This window comes from Schistocerca cancellata, chromosome 1, assembly GCF_023864275.1.
Source record: "Schistocerca cancellata isolate TAMUIC-IGC-003103 chromosome 1, iqSchCanc2.1, whole genome shotgun sequence".
In the NCBI taxonomy this organism is placed as follows: Eukaryota; Metazoa; Arthropoda; class Insecta; order Orthoptera; family Acrididae; genus Schistocerca; species Schistocerca cancellata.
The window spans coordinates 364,455,025-364,471,542 of record NC_064626.1 but is presented as its reverse complement, the minus strand read 5'-3'; the positions used below and the strand labels follow the sequence as shown (position 1 = coordinate 364,471,542).

Genomic DNA, 16,518 nt, shown 5'->3' with positions numbered 1-16,518 from the left:
TTTTAACAATTATAGAAATACAGATAAAAGGTATAAGAGGAAAAAAATGGAACAAGGCTAATACCAGCAATGAACAGTGTGAGTTTAACATTGATGACATGTTTAAAAGGGAAGAGAGATTACAAGCAGAGGAGGACAATATTGGTTTGTGTGCAGCAAAATTCATTGAAAGATCAGAGACAGAGGTTGTTTCATCAAAAGGGGAAACAGAAGTGGATATGGAATTAAGGGGCGATGTTCACAGTAATAATGGATGTGATGAGTGGGTAGAGATGTCTATTGGAAATAGTATGGAGAATGGTGGAAAAGGTGAGGAGAGGGTTATCAGTGTGATGTAAAGGCTAATATGAGTGGTGTATTGGACAATGTGGAAAATGCTGGTAAATTTCCTACTGATAATGTTACTGTGCTTGTGGATGCAGGTGTTAACTGTGGTGGTGGTGATAATGACTTCAATGTAGATATAGAAATGTGTAATGATATGGAGAATGTTGCTGTAGGTTGCCCAGAAGATAAAATTGAAACCCATGTTTTCTTAACTCATGAGGATGCAAGCCTGAGAATTGTGGATGGTTAAGAAAGGAGGAGGCTGATTATGATTTGAGTGATTGGGTGTCCTATGCAAAATTACATAAAGCTTTGATGCCTCAAGAATGGGGTAAAATAAAATTTAAAATTGCCAGAAAATTGGAAGAATTAAGTGAAGAAGAGAATGTTGAGTTTGCTATTAAGGATCTGTTTGAAGGGGATACTGATGTATGTTTTGGAGAAAGACCTAAAGATATTTGCATTATGCAAGAGGAAAGTAGGAGTGAAATAGAAAGAGATTTAATACAGGAATCAGGGTTGAACAGAGTAGAAATAGAGGTGATACAGCCAATAATTGATATTAATGTGGGAGGAGTTACAGGTATAATAGCATTATTAGACTCTGGCTCAAGTTTATCTGTAATCTCTGAATCTTTCTGGCAGCAAATTAAAGGTTTAGAATTAATAGAATTACCAGTTACAGGAGTCAAAATTAAGACAGCAACTGGGAAATGCAGCAAGCCCATCAGCAGAGAAGTTTTGCTGGAATTTAGTAGTAATGAGTATTGTTTTGATATTAGTTGCTTTGTGGTGAAGGGTTTGGCATTGAATGTAATTTTGGGTATGGACTTCTTGTACAAGTATGACAATAGCATTTTTGTAAAGGACAGAGCGGTAGAATTTGATGCTGGTGGAAACAGACGAAGAATAAAATTTAAAGGGGAATTAAAAGGAGGTGAGACAATGACTCATTTACAAAGGATCGATGAGGTAGATGATGAAATGTGCACTGAACAGCAGATATATGACAAACTAAATGAAATGGGACATTTAAATGAGGAACAAAAGGTGCAGCTTACAGATTTATTGTGTAAACATAAGCATGTGTTCTCCGACAGACCTGGAAAAGTTGTAGACTTCAGTTATGTTTTGAGGGTATTGCCACATGAAGTAATAAGGGCCAAACCTTATCCTATAGCAATAGCTAATAGAGAGGCTGTAAGGGCAAGGGTACAGATGATGATGAAGTGGGGCATACTGGAAATGGGGAGGAGTGAGTATTGTAATCCAATACTAGTGGTGAAAAAGAGGGATGGTTCTATAAGAATAGTATTGGATGCAAGATAGCTAAATAAAATAATAGTCAAAGAAAATGATCAGCCAGAGAACATGAATGAGCTGTTGCAAAAATTTTATAATGTTAAAATTCTGTCAAGTGTTGATTTGACTTCAGGGTTCTGGCAGGTTCAATTGGCTGAAGAGAGCAGAAAGTACACTGCTTTCTTATTTGAGGGCAGGACTTATATGTTTACAGTTGTGCCATTTGGTTTATCAATATCTGTAGCAGGTTTTGTAAGGGCTTTAAGTCATGTGTTGGGTGATGAACTAATGAGAAAATTGACAGTGTATGTAGATGACATTTTGATTATAAGTAGCAATTGGCAAGAGCACTGTCAGCTGTTGGAGGATGTATTCAAGGCTATATCTAAAGGGGGAATGACCCTTAAGTTAAGAAAGTGTGAATTTTTTCAAGCAACATTACTATTTCTCAGTCATCAGTTAACTCCTAATAGCATTCTGCCTAATAAAGAGAAAATCAAGGGTATTGTTGACTGCAAGGTGCCAACAAACAGGAAACAATTGAAATCATTTATAGGAATATGTTCATTCTACAGGAAGTATATAAGTGATTATAGCCTGAATTCACCTAACTTATGTAGACTATTAAAGAAAAGTGTAACCTGGTGCTGGACATCTGAGTGTGACAGGGAATTTAAAGCCATACAGAATAGCTTAAAAAATTGCAAAATTTTGTTCTATCCAGATTTGTCTTTGCCTTTCTGTATTGGGGCAGGAAGCTCAGATTATCGGATAGGAGCAGTGCTATTTCAGGAGAGGATAGTAGATGGGAAGACTGAGCACAGGGCAATCGCTTTTGCAAGCAGAATGCTGTCCAAACAGTATGTATGGTATCTCAAAGAAGGAACTTTTAGCCATAGTCTTTGGATTTCTGAAGTTCAGGATATATGTGGAAGGTAGGAAAGTGATTGTTTAGAAAGACCATAAGGCTCTGAGCTATTGGCAAGAATGTAAGCTGTTGAATAATTGACTCCTGACATGGGCCATGTTTCTGCAGTAGTTTAACTATGAGATAAGATATGTTAAAGGCACAGACAACAATGTGGCTGATGCCTTATCAAGGTTACCTTTCATTACAGAAGAACATGAAGGGAATGCAGATGAGAAAGAACTACAGATATTGTACATGAAAGGAGTGGGTGGAGAGAAGGAAATCAAATCCATCTGTAAGGACATGAGGAGACTTCAGAATGGGGACCAAACCCTGAAGTTTATCAAAACAAATTTTGGAAGTAAAGAACATGAAAAAATAGCAAAATACTATAGAATTTATAAGGGGATTTCATTTAGACGAAGAAATTTGGACAAAGAGGAGTGGAAGGTATGTTTTCCAGATGAACACATGGAAAAATTAATCAATCACATCCACCTTAGCCATGGGCATTATGGGGCTCAGAAATGTTTGGAAATACTGCAGGACTATGTTAGTTTTAACAACATGGCCAGGAGAGTAAAGAGACAGTTGTCTTCTTGTGACAAATGTCAAAGAGTGAAGTATATTACTATTGCAGTACAAGGAGAGATGCAGAATATTGTTCCTAAAAGAAATGGTGAACTGCTGGCTATTGATTTATTTGGGAGGCTGCCAACAGGCTGAGGGGGTGTAAAGTACGTTCTTTTAGCTGTTGATGTATTCTCAAAGTTTGTAAGGCTGTATCCACTGAAAAAGACCACTAGCCAGAATATAATTAACAAGTTAGAGAAAGATTACTTTGTGAATGTTATAAAACCAGAGAATGTTCTGTCTGATAATGGAGCACAATTTGCATCTGGTGTGTCGGGGAAGTTTATGCAAAGATCTGTGATAACGCATATAAGGATTTCAGTGTATCACCCTGCGGGAAACCTGGCTGAGAGGTATATGAGGGAGCTGGGTTGGCTATGTAGGACATATTGCAGTAAAAAGCATAGTACTTGGGCAGAACACATAACTGTGTTTGAGGATCTTATGAACACAGTGAAGAGTTGTGCAACAGGATTCTCACCCTATGAGAATCTCATGAAAGATATCAAGTCAGACAATCTAATAGCAGAACACATAGAATTTCCTCCATCTCAAGGATTGACAAGTCAAGAGAAGATGCAGATGGCCAGACAGCAAATGTTAAAGAAAGGACATGAGAGACAGGGGAGGCATGCAGAAAGGTATAAGACAACAAAGTTCAAGGAGGGAGATAAGGTGCTGGTGAGGAACAAGAAAAATTCCAGTGATATTGATGGCGAAATCAAAAAGTTATTTGAATTATACCATGGACCCTTTGAGATAACGGGTTGTCCACACCCTAATGCATATAGGTTGGTATATACAGTGTCCAAAAAGCCATTTGGACTGATAAATGTAACAGAGTTGAAAAAATATGTGGTGAAAGAATAAAGGGTAAGGAAGTGAGATTCACATGTATACTATTGTCAAGTTAAAAAAAAATATTGGGGGTTATATATACGTGTATTTATAATTGGAGTATTATTTGTGTTACTGTGTATATTGCAATGCCATTGTTGGTGGTCAACAAACTTCATTATACTGTATGTATTTGCAATAAGGGAATCTGTTGTCCAATGGATTTGCACAACTGGTGTGGGTGTGATAGAAGCCTTGTTGAAAGTCATACAGGAACTGAAACCTACTGTACATCTAGTCTATTTCTGTATAAATGTGTGGAGAATATAGGAGGGAGGAAATCTGCAAATAGTTTGTTAAAAAAAATAGTTGAGATTTTATTAAAATTTCTAATGTATCTGTGGCATCTGGAGTTGATACTGGTGCGTGGGGGCAGGATTGTTGCTGGGACAGTCATGTAGGGCCATCACTAAATATGCAAATTGTAGAGGCATATGGGAAATAATTAACTTGCTTATTATAAGATGTACATGAGGGAAGTGAGGGAAAGAACACTAATTGCTAAGTGGATGCTTGTAAAAGTTTATGACCTTGGTGAGTTTGTTTGCCATTTATGATTGAATCTAGTTAGCCATGGAAATGGCAGAAAAGAATGGGTTTCAAGATGTTGCCAAATATTATGTGAAAATTGATATAGGAATTAAAAAAAGAGCTTATTTATGTACAGTGATATACAGGGTGTTACAAAAAGGTACAGCCAAACTTTCAGGAAACATTCCTCACACACAAAGAAAGAAAATACGTTATGTGAACATGTGTCCGGAAACGCTTACTTTCCATGTTAGAGCTCGTTTTATTACTTCTCTTCAAATCACATTAATCATGGAATGGAAACACACAGCAACAGAACATACCAGCGTGACTTCAAACAGTTTGTTACAGGAAATGTTCAAAATGTCCTCCGTTAGCGAGGATACATGCATCCACCCTCCATCGCATGGAATCCCTGATGCACTGATGCAGCCCTGGAGAATGGTGTATTGTATCACAGCCATCCACAATACGAGCACAAAGAGTCTCTACATTTGGTACCGGGGTTGCGTAGACAAGAGCTTTCAAATGCCCCCATAAATGAAAGTCAAGAGGGTTGAGGTCAGGAGAGCGTGGAGGCCATGGAATTGGTCCGCCTCTACCTATCCATCGGTCACCGAGTCTGTTGTTGAGAAGCGTACGAACACTTCGACTGAAATGTGCAGGAGCTCCATCGTGCATGAACCACATGTTGTATCGTACTTGTAAAGGCACATGTTCTAGCAGCACAGGTAGAGTATCCCGTATGAAATCGTGATAACGTGCTCCATTGAACGTAGGTGGAAGAACATGGCGCCCAATCAAGACATCACCAACAATGCCTGCCCAAACGTTCACAGAAAATCTGTGTTGATGACGTGATTGCACAATTGCGTGCGGATTCTCGTCAGCCCACATATGTTGATTGTGAAAATTTACAAGTTGATCACGTTGGAATGAAGCCTCATCCGTAAAGAGAACATTTGCACTGAAATGAGGATTGACACATTGTTGGATGAACCATTCGCAGAAGTGTACCCGTGGAGGCCAATCAGCTGCTGACAGTGCCTGTACACGCTGTACATGGTACGGAAACAACTGGTTCTCCCATAGCACTCTCCATACAGTGACGTGGTCAACGTTACCTTGTACAGCAGCAACTTCTCTGACGCTGAAATTAGGGTTATCGTCAAATGCACGAAGAATTGCCTCATCCATTGCAGGTCTCCTCGTCGTTGTAAGTCTTCCCCAGTCGCGAGTCATAGGCTGGAATGTTCCGTGCTCCCTAAGACGCCAATCAATTGCTTTGAACGTCTTCCTGTCGGGACACCTTCATTCTGGAAATCTGTCTCGATACAAACATACCGCGGCACGGCTATTGCCCCGTGCTAATCCATACATCAAATGGGCATCTGCTAACTCCGCATTTGTAAACATTGCACTGACTGCAAAACCACGTTTGTGATGAACACTAGCCTGTTGATGCTACGTACTGATGTGCTTGATGCTAGTACTGTAGAGCAATGAGTTGCATGTCAACACAAGCACCGAAGTCAACATTATCTTCTTTCAATTGGACCAACTGGCAGTGAATCGAGAAAGTACAGTACATACTGACAAAACTAAAATGAGCTCTAACATGGAAATTAAGCGTTTCTGGACACATGTCCACATAACATCTTTTCTTTATTTGTGTGTGAGGAATGTTTCCTGAAAGTTTGGCCATATCTTTTTGTAACACCCTGTAGATGTATGGGTGCTTAAAAAAATATAAGACTCTGCATCTGGGAATAAATTCTCTTGGTGCGGGGGGTAGAAATGTCGGAGCTCCTGATTTGGGAACATTTGAAGGGTGAAATAGAATACATTTAAGAATTCCATGTTTGTGTTTGATTTGTGTGCTTGTCTGTCATTTGTATAAACCTCAATAAGAGCTGATCAGTGAACACAGGATGTTCCAGGGAGGGTTTGGATAGCCTGACTCCTGGGAAATGTGGGTCTGCATGTCTAGGCAAGATTTATGAGGATTTGATTAAACGTTGATAGGATGGCTTGGCTAACGAGAGGAAGCACAGTACTGCTGGCTGACAAGTTTGCAGAGACTGCATTCCAATGCATAAACCTGTGAACACAAGGATCTGGTTACAACAACTTTGTGCAACTTACAGAAACAACTGTGTAAACAGTGGAAGTGTTAATGTGCAGTGAGTGTGCAACCTACATATAGACTAACATGGGCATTTATATAACATAAGTTTCTTTGCATTTTGCCTGCCCAATCAGACTCAATAGAAGACTATCTAACTGCATATTTGAGTTGGATACATTGTTGGATAATGTTTGTTTGTTTTCTGATGCCAGTACTTACACTGATTAACTCACCACTATAACACTGTTCTACATGTTTTGGTACCATTATAGTTATAATTAAAATGTTTAATATATAAAGTAATGTGTGTTCACTCCATTTGGTGTTACTTCATGTTGCCATTACTAAGGTAATGTCTCCATGAAGTGAGGTTATGTAAGGTAACAGGGGATAATATGGAGCTCTTCCAAGTAGTTCATAATTTAAATTTAAAGCACAGCAGCAGAGATAATATGCTGGGCAAAATAGACTGGAAAATACTTGTTTTGTGTTTTGATGGGCGTTGTAGTTCTGTTGCGTAGTGTTTTGGTTTTCTTTTAATTGCAACAAATTATAAAAGTGTGGTGATAAATGTGTAAAATTATATACTGTATTTAGATTTAAGTATTTAAATATTATAAATTATTGTAAACGAATTGTGGCCATGTTTAGCAATTATTTTGACTACTGTGGTGTCATGTGACCCGACTCAGGACTGTGGATACGAGCGGGAAAATCAGGGTCTTTGTTGGTTGTCCGTTATGGTGGCAAGTTGGGAGCGGCAAAGTGCCGCGAGTGCAAGCATGGATGCCAGTGTATGCAAAGCAACAACGTGAAAGTGTGTGGGTGTGAGACAAACAGTCAACGAATCACACCGATTATTACTTGTACAGATCGAATTTATTTGTGAACGTAAAAACACATGGCTACAAAGTTAAAGTTTTTCTTTGAATAAATAAGTTTCAATATGAATGCATATAGTTTGTTTCACTGCTGTTCAAAAGCTAGCCAATATATGACTCAATAGTAGGGGTGCAAATGCAACCGTTCACTACCAACCCCCTTTACAGATGAGCCACATGAAAAAATAGGTAGTGAACGAGCCCGAGTTTAGTTGCACTTCCACCTTGAGTGTCTTTCCTATACAGACATCTAATCTGTTCAAAAATTAAATTACCACCTTTCCCTGCCTATCACCAAAAGCCATTATGTAATGTAAGCCAATTGCAAAACATCTGTCTAGTATTTGAAAATAATCCTATTCTTACTTTTCTAGCTGGAGCATTAAAAGACCACATACTGCAATAATACAGGATGCTCCACCAGGAATTGTGAATAGACAGAAAAGATACAGGCTAATAAATGACATTAGGCCATATTTATGATACTACATTATTGAAAACTGGAGAAATCTGAATCCTGCTTCTAGAAAACAATACATACAAGAAAAAAGAAGATATGTTAACCAAGAACTTAAATTGAGCATCGTCAAATTTGACAACAGCCAAACAATATGCTGACACAACAACTTACTAATAAGTAATGCTCATGGAGAAATGTAGAATTAATAATAAAAGAAATGTTTCTGTTATTCTATTCCCCCTTCCCCACCACCCCACCCCACCCACCCACCCACACCCACCCTCCTGGGCTCAAAGCCTCCTCTCAGCTGCGTGCCTCTGAGCATGCAGTAATTATTCTAAGGTTATCCTCATGATCCCTACGTGAGCAATGCATAGGGGGTTGTAGTATATTCCTAGAGTAATTTAGAGCCAGTTCTTGAAACTTGGTTAATACACTTTCTCAAGATAGTTATATCTACCTTCAAGAGCCTTCCAGTTCAGGTCCTTCAGTATCTCTGTGAAACTCTCCCATGGATTAAACAAACGTGTGACCATTCATGCTGCCCTTCTCTGTACACATTCAGTATGCCCTGTTAATCCTATTTGGTACAGGTCTCACACACTTGAGCAATATTCTAGAACCAGTCACATAAGCAATTTGTAAGCAATTTCCTTTATAGACTGATTGCACCTCCCCAGTATTCTACCAATAAACCGAAGGCTACCACCTGCTTTACCCACAAATCAACGTATGTGATCATTCCATTCCATATCCTTACAAAATGTTACCCCCACGTATTTGTATGAGTTGGCCAATTCCTACAGTGACTCACTGATACTGTTGTCATAGGATACTACATTCTTTTCAGCTTGTGAAGTGCAAAATTTCACATTTCTGAACATTTAGATCAAGTTGCCAACCTCTTCACCACACTAAAATCTTTTCAAGATCTGACTGAATATTTATGCAGCTTCTTTCAGTTAGTACTTCATGACAGATAACTGCATCATCTGTAAAAAGCCTGATTTTATTATCAATATTGTCTGCAAGGTCATTAATATACAATACAAGCAGCAAGGGTCTCAACACACTTCCTTGGGGCACATCCGAAGTTACTTCTACATCTGATGAAGACTCTCCACCCAAGACAACATGTTGTGTCCTCCCTATCAAAAAGTCCTCAATCCAGTTCACTTTATATCCCTTTTGATTGTACTTTTGACAATAAGTGTAGGTGCAGTGCTGAGTCAAATGGTTTTCAGATGTAATGTTGAGAGGAGGATTCTCTACATCCATCCATTTTCAGTATCTCTTATGACGCAGCATTGTATCTATTTCTTTATCACTGGTTCCTCATCGTTCCCCTTTTGTTTTCTTAGCCATTTTTCTTGGACCATGAAACAGTCTTTTCTGTGTGTATTTCAAAAAGTGATCACAGTTCCTTTGTTCCTGCAGAACAAACAAGTATCCAAACAAGTATGCATTCTGTTTCTATTATTCTTCTGTTGTTCCAATTGGCAGAGAGGTCATTACAAACAAAATTTTATCAGTTACTAATAACACATGACAGCAGTGAACTCATTAAAAACACTAAAGTAAAACTAAAAATGAGACAATATATTAGGCAACAAAAAAAGGAGGGCTAGAATTAACCTTTCACTTTGTCATGAAAACCACAACTAATCTTTAACAGAATGAAACTGGGACTCAAAACTAGATCTTTGCTATTCAAAGGCAAAGCTGTACCAAGTGGCTTTGTTACTCAAATATTGCACGTGAGAGCATTCAAATCCTATTCCAGCTCACAGTTTTCAGTTGTCTAAACCATTCTAGTAGCAGAATTACAACAAACTAACTTTCTACTCATGGGTTCACCGGCATACATATAAGCCATGTGTATTGCACCTATCTTCCCCTTCCCCTTTCTCTGTCTATCTCCTCCTCCTCCTCCTCCTCCTCCTCCTCATCCTCATCCTCTCTCTGTCCATCCCATCCTCCCCTCTCACTACCCTTCTCCTTCACTCCACTCAGTCTGCTCAGCAGTGCCCATCCACATGTATACCCCCTTGAACACTTTTTGTTGCTACCTGCAAAACACACCAGATGTGCAAGGCAGTCTAGATGTCAGGTGTTACCAACACTACTTCATCCCCATCCCCCCACCCCTATGGAACTAGGTGGTACCCACCTCCATAGTACTTCTCTCTACATGTGTAGAGATGCTTGAAATCATACCAGTTGTTTAGAAAGAGGGAAGAGACATGGAAAAAACATACACACACATTTACTTATATATATTTTTATGGCACTAATTATGAATAGAGATTGCTGCTCAATTAAGACAAGTGGTGTTGAGCTGCAGGTAAGTTTACAGGTAAGGACAATTATCACCTGAGCACCAAAAACTGCCTTTCTTCAGTGACATGTGAGTTGAGGAGAGTGAGGAGCAACTGCAGAGAGGGATAGGAATAACTGGCATGTGTGGGTCATTTCAGTTAGATGCATACAGAGGTGCAGGATAGGGAGTTTTTACAAGATACATTAGGAAAACAGTAAGTAGTGGAGGTGGTATATCCTGATCAAGGAAAATAGACATGGAAAGCAAGGTACAGTGGACAAGAATAAAGTAGGAAAATACCATGTAATGTACAAAGTGATGCAGGGGTAGAAAGCTGTAATGGGGTGGGAACAGGAATGGAGTTGGAGTCTGATGGAAAACAGTGACTAATGAATGAGAATGAGGTATTTGCTATGATGAAGAGTCTACTGAATAATAGTAACCTCAGCAGAACCACATAAGCCTCGAACAAATGAACTATGTTCTCCATTAGGACTTCAAACACCTTTTGTCTAATTCTGAAATGAAATGAAGAATATCATTCCCACAATCCTTGATCCCTCGCAAAACGGTATTCCGATACATCCCCCCACCCTCCTCCTCTCTCCCCAATCCTATATAATATCCTTGTTCATTAATTGCCACTCCTGCTCTGAAAATCCAGTCACATGTGTTGTATTTTAGTGGACGACTCAGGTGCAACATCTGTCCCATTCACAATGTAGTTTCATTATACAATATTAGCTATATGATAGCACGATAACACTAAAACAGATCTCGAAAATCAAGCAAAAGTAAAAACATTCCATATGACAAATTTTATGAGTTAAAAGTATTTGGCCAGAATTTTAGATGTGTAAAAATGTATTGCCTCTGTACTTACTCAGTTTCCTAGAACCAGTAACAGTAACAGCTTCACAGTTTCTTTTCTCTGGTAATTCATGTGTTGGCTCCTGGTCCTGTGAACAAAATTAAAAATATAAGGTACATCACTTATCTACAAGAAAAATTCAAACTGGTTATTAGTCAAAATGCTCTTGTAGATTATGCTGGAAATAAGTCAACATAGGTAAAATTATATTTCAACCAAAACTGACCACAGTACTGTCACTGCTCCACCATTAAAGCTATTTGTATTTCTGTTGCTGCTTTTGTGCAAGTGCCCTGATCTCAATCTTTCAGATTTGTTTTATTTTAGTGCCTCCAACTCAACAGAAGTTTTAATATGTGATAAGGTATGTTTCAATTAGTGAAAGTACATACTCAAATATAAAAAGCCTTTTATCAGCATATCAGCAAGTATGATTAGAACTATAAATAATGAAAGGAGCAATCATATAAACCCACTATATAATTCGTGCATTGTGTTTTCAATGGACACATAAACAACACCAAGAACATTGCTAAGCTTTCGAATGAATCCTTCTTCAGACCTGACTGAATACACAGTCATGCAAACATAAACATTAATGGCTGCATCATTCAAATGACTAAGTTGTTCTGACTGACTACATTGTACTAGTGCTGCAGCTTGACTCATTAAAATTATATTTTTGTAGCAGCAGTATTTTGCACTCTTGCAACAGACAGCAGCTCGCTTCAGTCACAGAAACTGTAATCAGAAAACACATACATTATCTTCCATTGGTTTAGTACCATTACCTACATTATTACAACAGAGTAATAATCACTGAAATGGGCAAGTGACAAAGCTGTTTCATTGGTGTCAGGAATAGGTAACAATGCGAAGACCCCACACAGAATCTTTGATTTAGCAGCGGACTGCATGCTATTACAAAACCTCTTGACAGCCAGGGCTTTGGTATAGGTCCTTGCGTTCTCTTAAAGACTAACAAAGGAACATTCTCAAATGTCAATAAGTGATCTTGATGAAACTTGGCAGGTGTGTAGAGTAACCAAAACAGTGCAATACACACTTTTTTGTTTGGGTTCAATTTCACCTTTCAAGGGTAAAACACACCTCAAAGGTAATTTGGCATCAAAATGATGATATATAAAAATATTTTTCAGATAAAAGTTGATATGTAATTAACATTCTTGAAAACTGTATAATCAAATATTGTTATAATATGAAATGTTGCAAAATACCCCAGTGCCATTAATTAATTTTGAAACTGAAATCTTTTGTTGCAACATAAATTAAAGAAGCTTTCAAACCATATTCATCACTGTGTAATAAACTGTTTTCTGAAATACGATTTTTGGAAATAAACTGTACCCAATGTGCTGTCAAAGTATTTTGAACATACCCAATAGAAACATCTATACATTCATCCATTACTATTCTAATTCTTTATTTTACTTATATTTGTTGTACATTTTAAATTGTTATTTTACATTTACATTCAGTTTCTTTTTGCCGTTTCACATACTTGTATTTTATTAATCGAAAATACTAAGTAACTCATTACAATAATGATAATCTTTAATGGAATGTTCAAAGCATAACATTTTTTACACCATGCACACAAAATGAATGAAATTTCTTCATTAATGTACATGAAAGAGATGGCAATATAAAACAAAATTCGGCAGGATTTCTGATTGTCATGGGTGATCCTCTAAATATCCTGATTAGTAATAGGCATATTTCAGTTTATTGCTAAGACTTGGTAAAGCGCAGTGATTATGTACTAGTGACTGGAGCTTGATTGTACTGTTTCACAAGTGGAGAGTAACATCATAATCATTCAACAGACCTAGACCTGAAAATCTTCTCACGAAGTTCTTCCAACATTGAAAGCCATACACATTCCACAGTTGTACCTATGCTGTCATGCTGACCACCCACCTTTTCATACTTTTGAGAGAAACTAACAGTGAATGATTATGATGTAACTCTTCACTTGAAAAACAACATAATCAAGCTGCAGTCATTATTATATAATCAATTCTCTTCGCCAAGACTTACCAACATACTGAAATATACATGGTACAAATCAGGTTATTTAGAGGATCATCTGTGATGATTTGAAATCCTACTGAATCTTGTTTTATGTTGTCTTCTCTGACGTGTAAATTACATGAAGAAATTTTGTTTATTTTATGTGCATGCTGTGAAAAAACATTATGTTTTAAGCATTTCTTTATATCTTGTCACTATTGTAATTATTTTCTATCATAACAATGAATTACTTATTATTTTCAATTAACAGAATACAGGCACGTAAATGGTAAACTAAAAAACAAAAAAATTATGAATGTAAAACATAAAATAACAATTTAAAACATACAAGAAATGTAAATAAAACAAATAATTAGAATTGTAATAAAGTTTGGATATTTTAGTTAGGTATCTTGAAAATGCTCTGACAGCACATTATGTACAGCTCATTTTCCAAAAATGGTATTTCAGAAACCAGCTTTATTACAAAGGAATGTATGTGCCTTGAAAGCTACTTTAATTTATGTAGTAACAGAAGTTTCCAGTATTAATTAATGGTGAAGGAGTATTTTGAAAAATTTCAGATTATTACAAAATTTGATTACACAGCTTTCAAGAACATTAATTATGTATCAACTTTTATTTGAATAACACTTTTTATACATCATCATTTCAAAGATATTCTCTCTTAATGTAGAATGCCAAATGCCTTTTGAGGTGTGTTTAACTCCTCAAAAGAGAAATTGGACAAAAAAACATACATATTGCACATTTTGTCCCCTCCATACACTTGCCAACTTTTATCAAGACCATTCATTGAGACTTGGGAATCTTCTCTTGTAAGCTACACAGGCAAGTCTCACAATTTGGGTCATAATATCATCCTGTCAGTACCTCTCTCTTACTGTCTCAAACTAAACAGAGGCTCTTGTTGAACATGCACCAGTGAGAAACAGGAATGGAATATCACCTAGTATGTTTTAGTTACAAGGGCATTTTTTGAAAATTAAACAAACTGAACATAAATACACTGGATACACTCTTATATCACATTACTGTAAAACTACTAAAAGGAAAGGGGAAAAGCTATGTATACTAAAGTGCGCGTCATTTATGACGGCGGCCGAGTTTAGGTTCGTTCTGCGCATCTGACATCACTAAACACAGTCAGCCAATGAACAGAGAGCAACGTTGCCAGAGCTCGACTGCAGTACAGAGCATGGACAAGTGTCTTCAGTTTTAGAAACGTTCAGTCATAAATAAAGTAACTGAACGAAAGCAATGCCTTGATAGCAGAATTCCTTTTATAGAAAGTTTGGAAAAAGCATTCTTTATACCAATTGCTTCATATTCTATTAATTAAACCAAACAAGCAATTAGCCTCCTAATTCAGGCGATGGCAAGGAAAGGTGTTTGTATCATTCTCACTAACCGCTTTTTCGCAATAAAGAACAGCTGTAATTGTTTAATTCCTAATGTACTTCGACAAAACGTAAGTAATTCATAGTCATACCAACAGTGTTTGTCGGTATTTTGCGTCCTAGTTTAAAGCCCTCCAGGATGCAAATAGTAAGATGAACTGCGTTAGTGTAATGGCTTAAGTGTTTGGCTGGTAAGCGAAAGGTTCCGAGATCAAACCTTGTTTAACGCTTAATATTTTCTTTACTTACAAACAATATTGAAGTGTCTTACTTCATGAATTTTATTCGTTTGAATGTAATTTTTTGAAATTTCTAGTGGCAACTGAAATCAACCATACGGAGAGTATACGCAATGGACTTTTACCTCTGCAAACTCTTCAAAATTTCGTGCAGTGGTTTACTACATTTAATACTGCACAATAACTGTGTTGAACATCGAAACAAAATGAAGTCATTTATGGGGGGAAAGTATCAGTCAAGAAGATGTTTAAAAATCTAATTTTTGTGCCAAATAGTTTTGCAGTCGGAACACCGTGTGTCTGCACAGGCGAGCAGTGCAGTGATGACAAAATCGCGCACAGCGCGGAATGCGGGGAGCACGTCTCTGTAGCAGCGAAAGGGTTAATGCCTCCGTGGTGGCTTTACTTCATAAACTGCGCGCTCCCCCCTAAACGCAAGTTTGCTTGGCGCGTGCAACTGGCAACGCAGCAATCTCCCGCGTCTGGGCGGGCATGCGCGAAACGCCAAGATAAAAGAATTGAACTATAACAGTATCAAAGTTTTAACTTTTCTGATTAAACAGATTTTTCAATGGTGCTTCTTTTTAGAGGAACTGAAACACCAAAAGGTAGTATTTCGGGGAATGTAAAAGCCTCCTATTAAAGCAAGTAAAATGCCTTTTAGAAACTGTACTGGGCACAGGCGATACAAATTTATTAGTCAACAACCTGAAATTAATCACATCAGAAACAGTCAAGAAAATATCTGAAAAAGCTTCAAAACAGGTTAACTCTTAAGTCTGGAAAACCAATCTTATGCAATGCCAACTTGACTTCAATGATTTCCACGTCAAAGAAATAGTGTTGTTGGTCATTCACAGGATGAAAGTTCATGTGTAACACATATTAAAAAGTAATTAATGCCAGCAATCAACACAAAGTGATTCACGTAACACTTCTGTTATGACAAGGAAAATACTGAAGTGTCTAAGCTAATTTGTGGGATTAAACACCTAGTTAATCAGTCTTACAAATAATGATAGGCATAATTATAAGGGCACAGGTGAAATTCAATCTGCATGTAAGGTGATATTGTATCATGGTTATCATCCCCAATTAAGAGAGAAATATATTTTTTGTTGCAATCATGCATGTTTACTTAGGAGATTACACTTAATGGCAAGTGTTAATAACCTATGACTACCATGTATCTAACCTAAATCTCAACAATGTTTCAAAGAAAATTTTATTTCATTTGTTTCTACCAGAGACAGTTTGTATTAAAGGTGTGCCACATAAGAGCCAAGTGATCATTCTAGTAAATATGCACAGATCTGTAGTTCAGCTGGCTATGTCACATAAAAAGTCATACAGCATGTGAAGAATTACTTTACTGATCACAAAGTATGCACGAGACATTTTGGAATTATTTCCATCTTGAGAAATCCAAATGCAAAGATAGCACCAGGACAAGAGCCATAACCAGTTGTGCACATAATGTGAGATGACAGGTAGTCTGTATGACTCTTCTCTTTGAGCTACTTAGGACTCAGATTTCTGAAGATAGAAACAATTTCAACATGTA

The 16,518-nt window shown here is 37.4% G+C and overlaps 1 protein-coding gene across 2 annotated transcripts in view; it reads right to left on the bottom strand.

The window, feature by feature from the left end:
- The window catches only part of LOC126174640 (myoneurin-like), a 136,941-nt gene that overhangs the window by 76,464 nt on the left and 43,959 nt on the right, over positions 1–16,518 (bottom strand). For both annotated transcript variants that reach the window (XM_049921050.1, XM_049921051.1), the window contains exon 4: positions 11,273–11,348. In XM_049921050.1, coding sequence (XP_049777007.1) covers positions 11,273–11,348 — 76 coding nt within the window. The remainder of the gene's footprint in view (positions 1–11,272; positions 11,349–16,518) is intronic.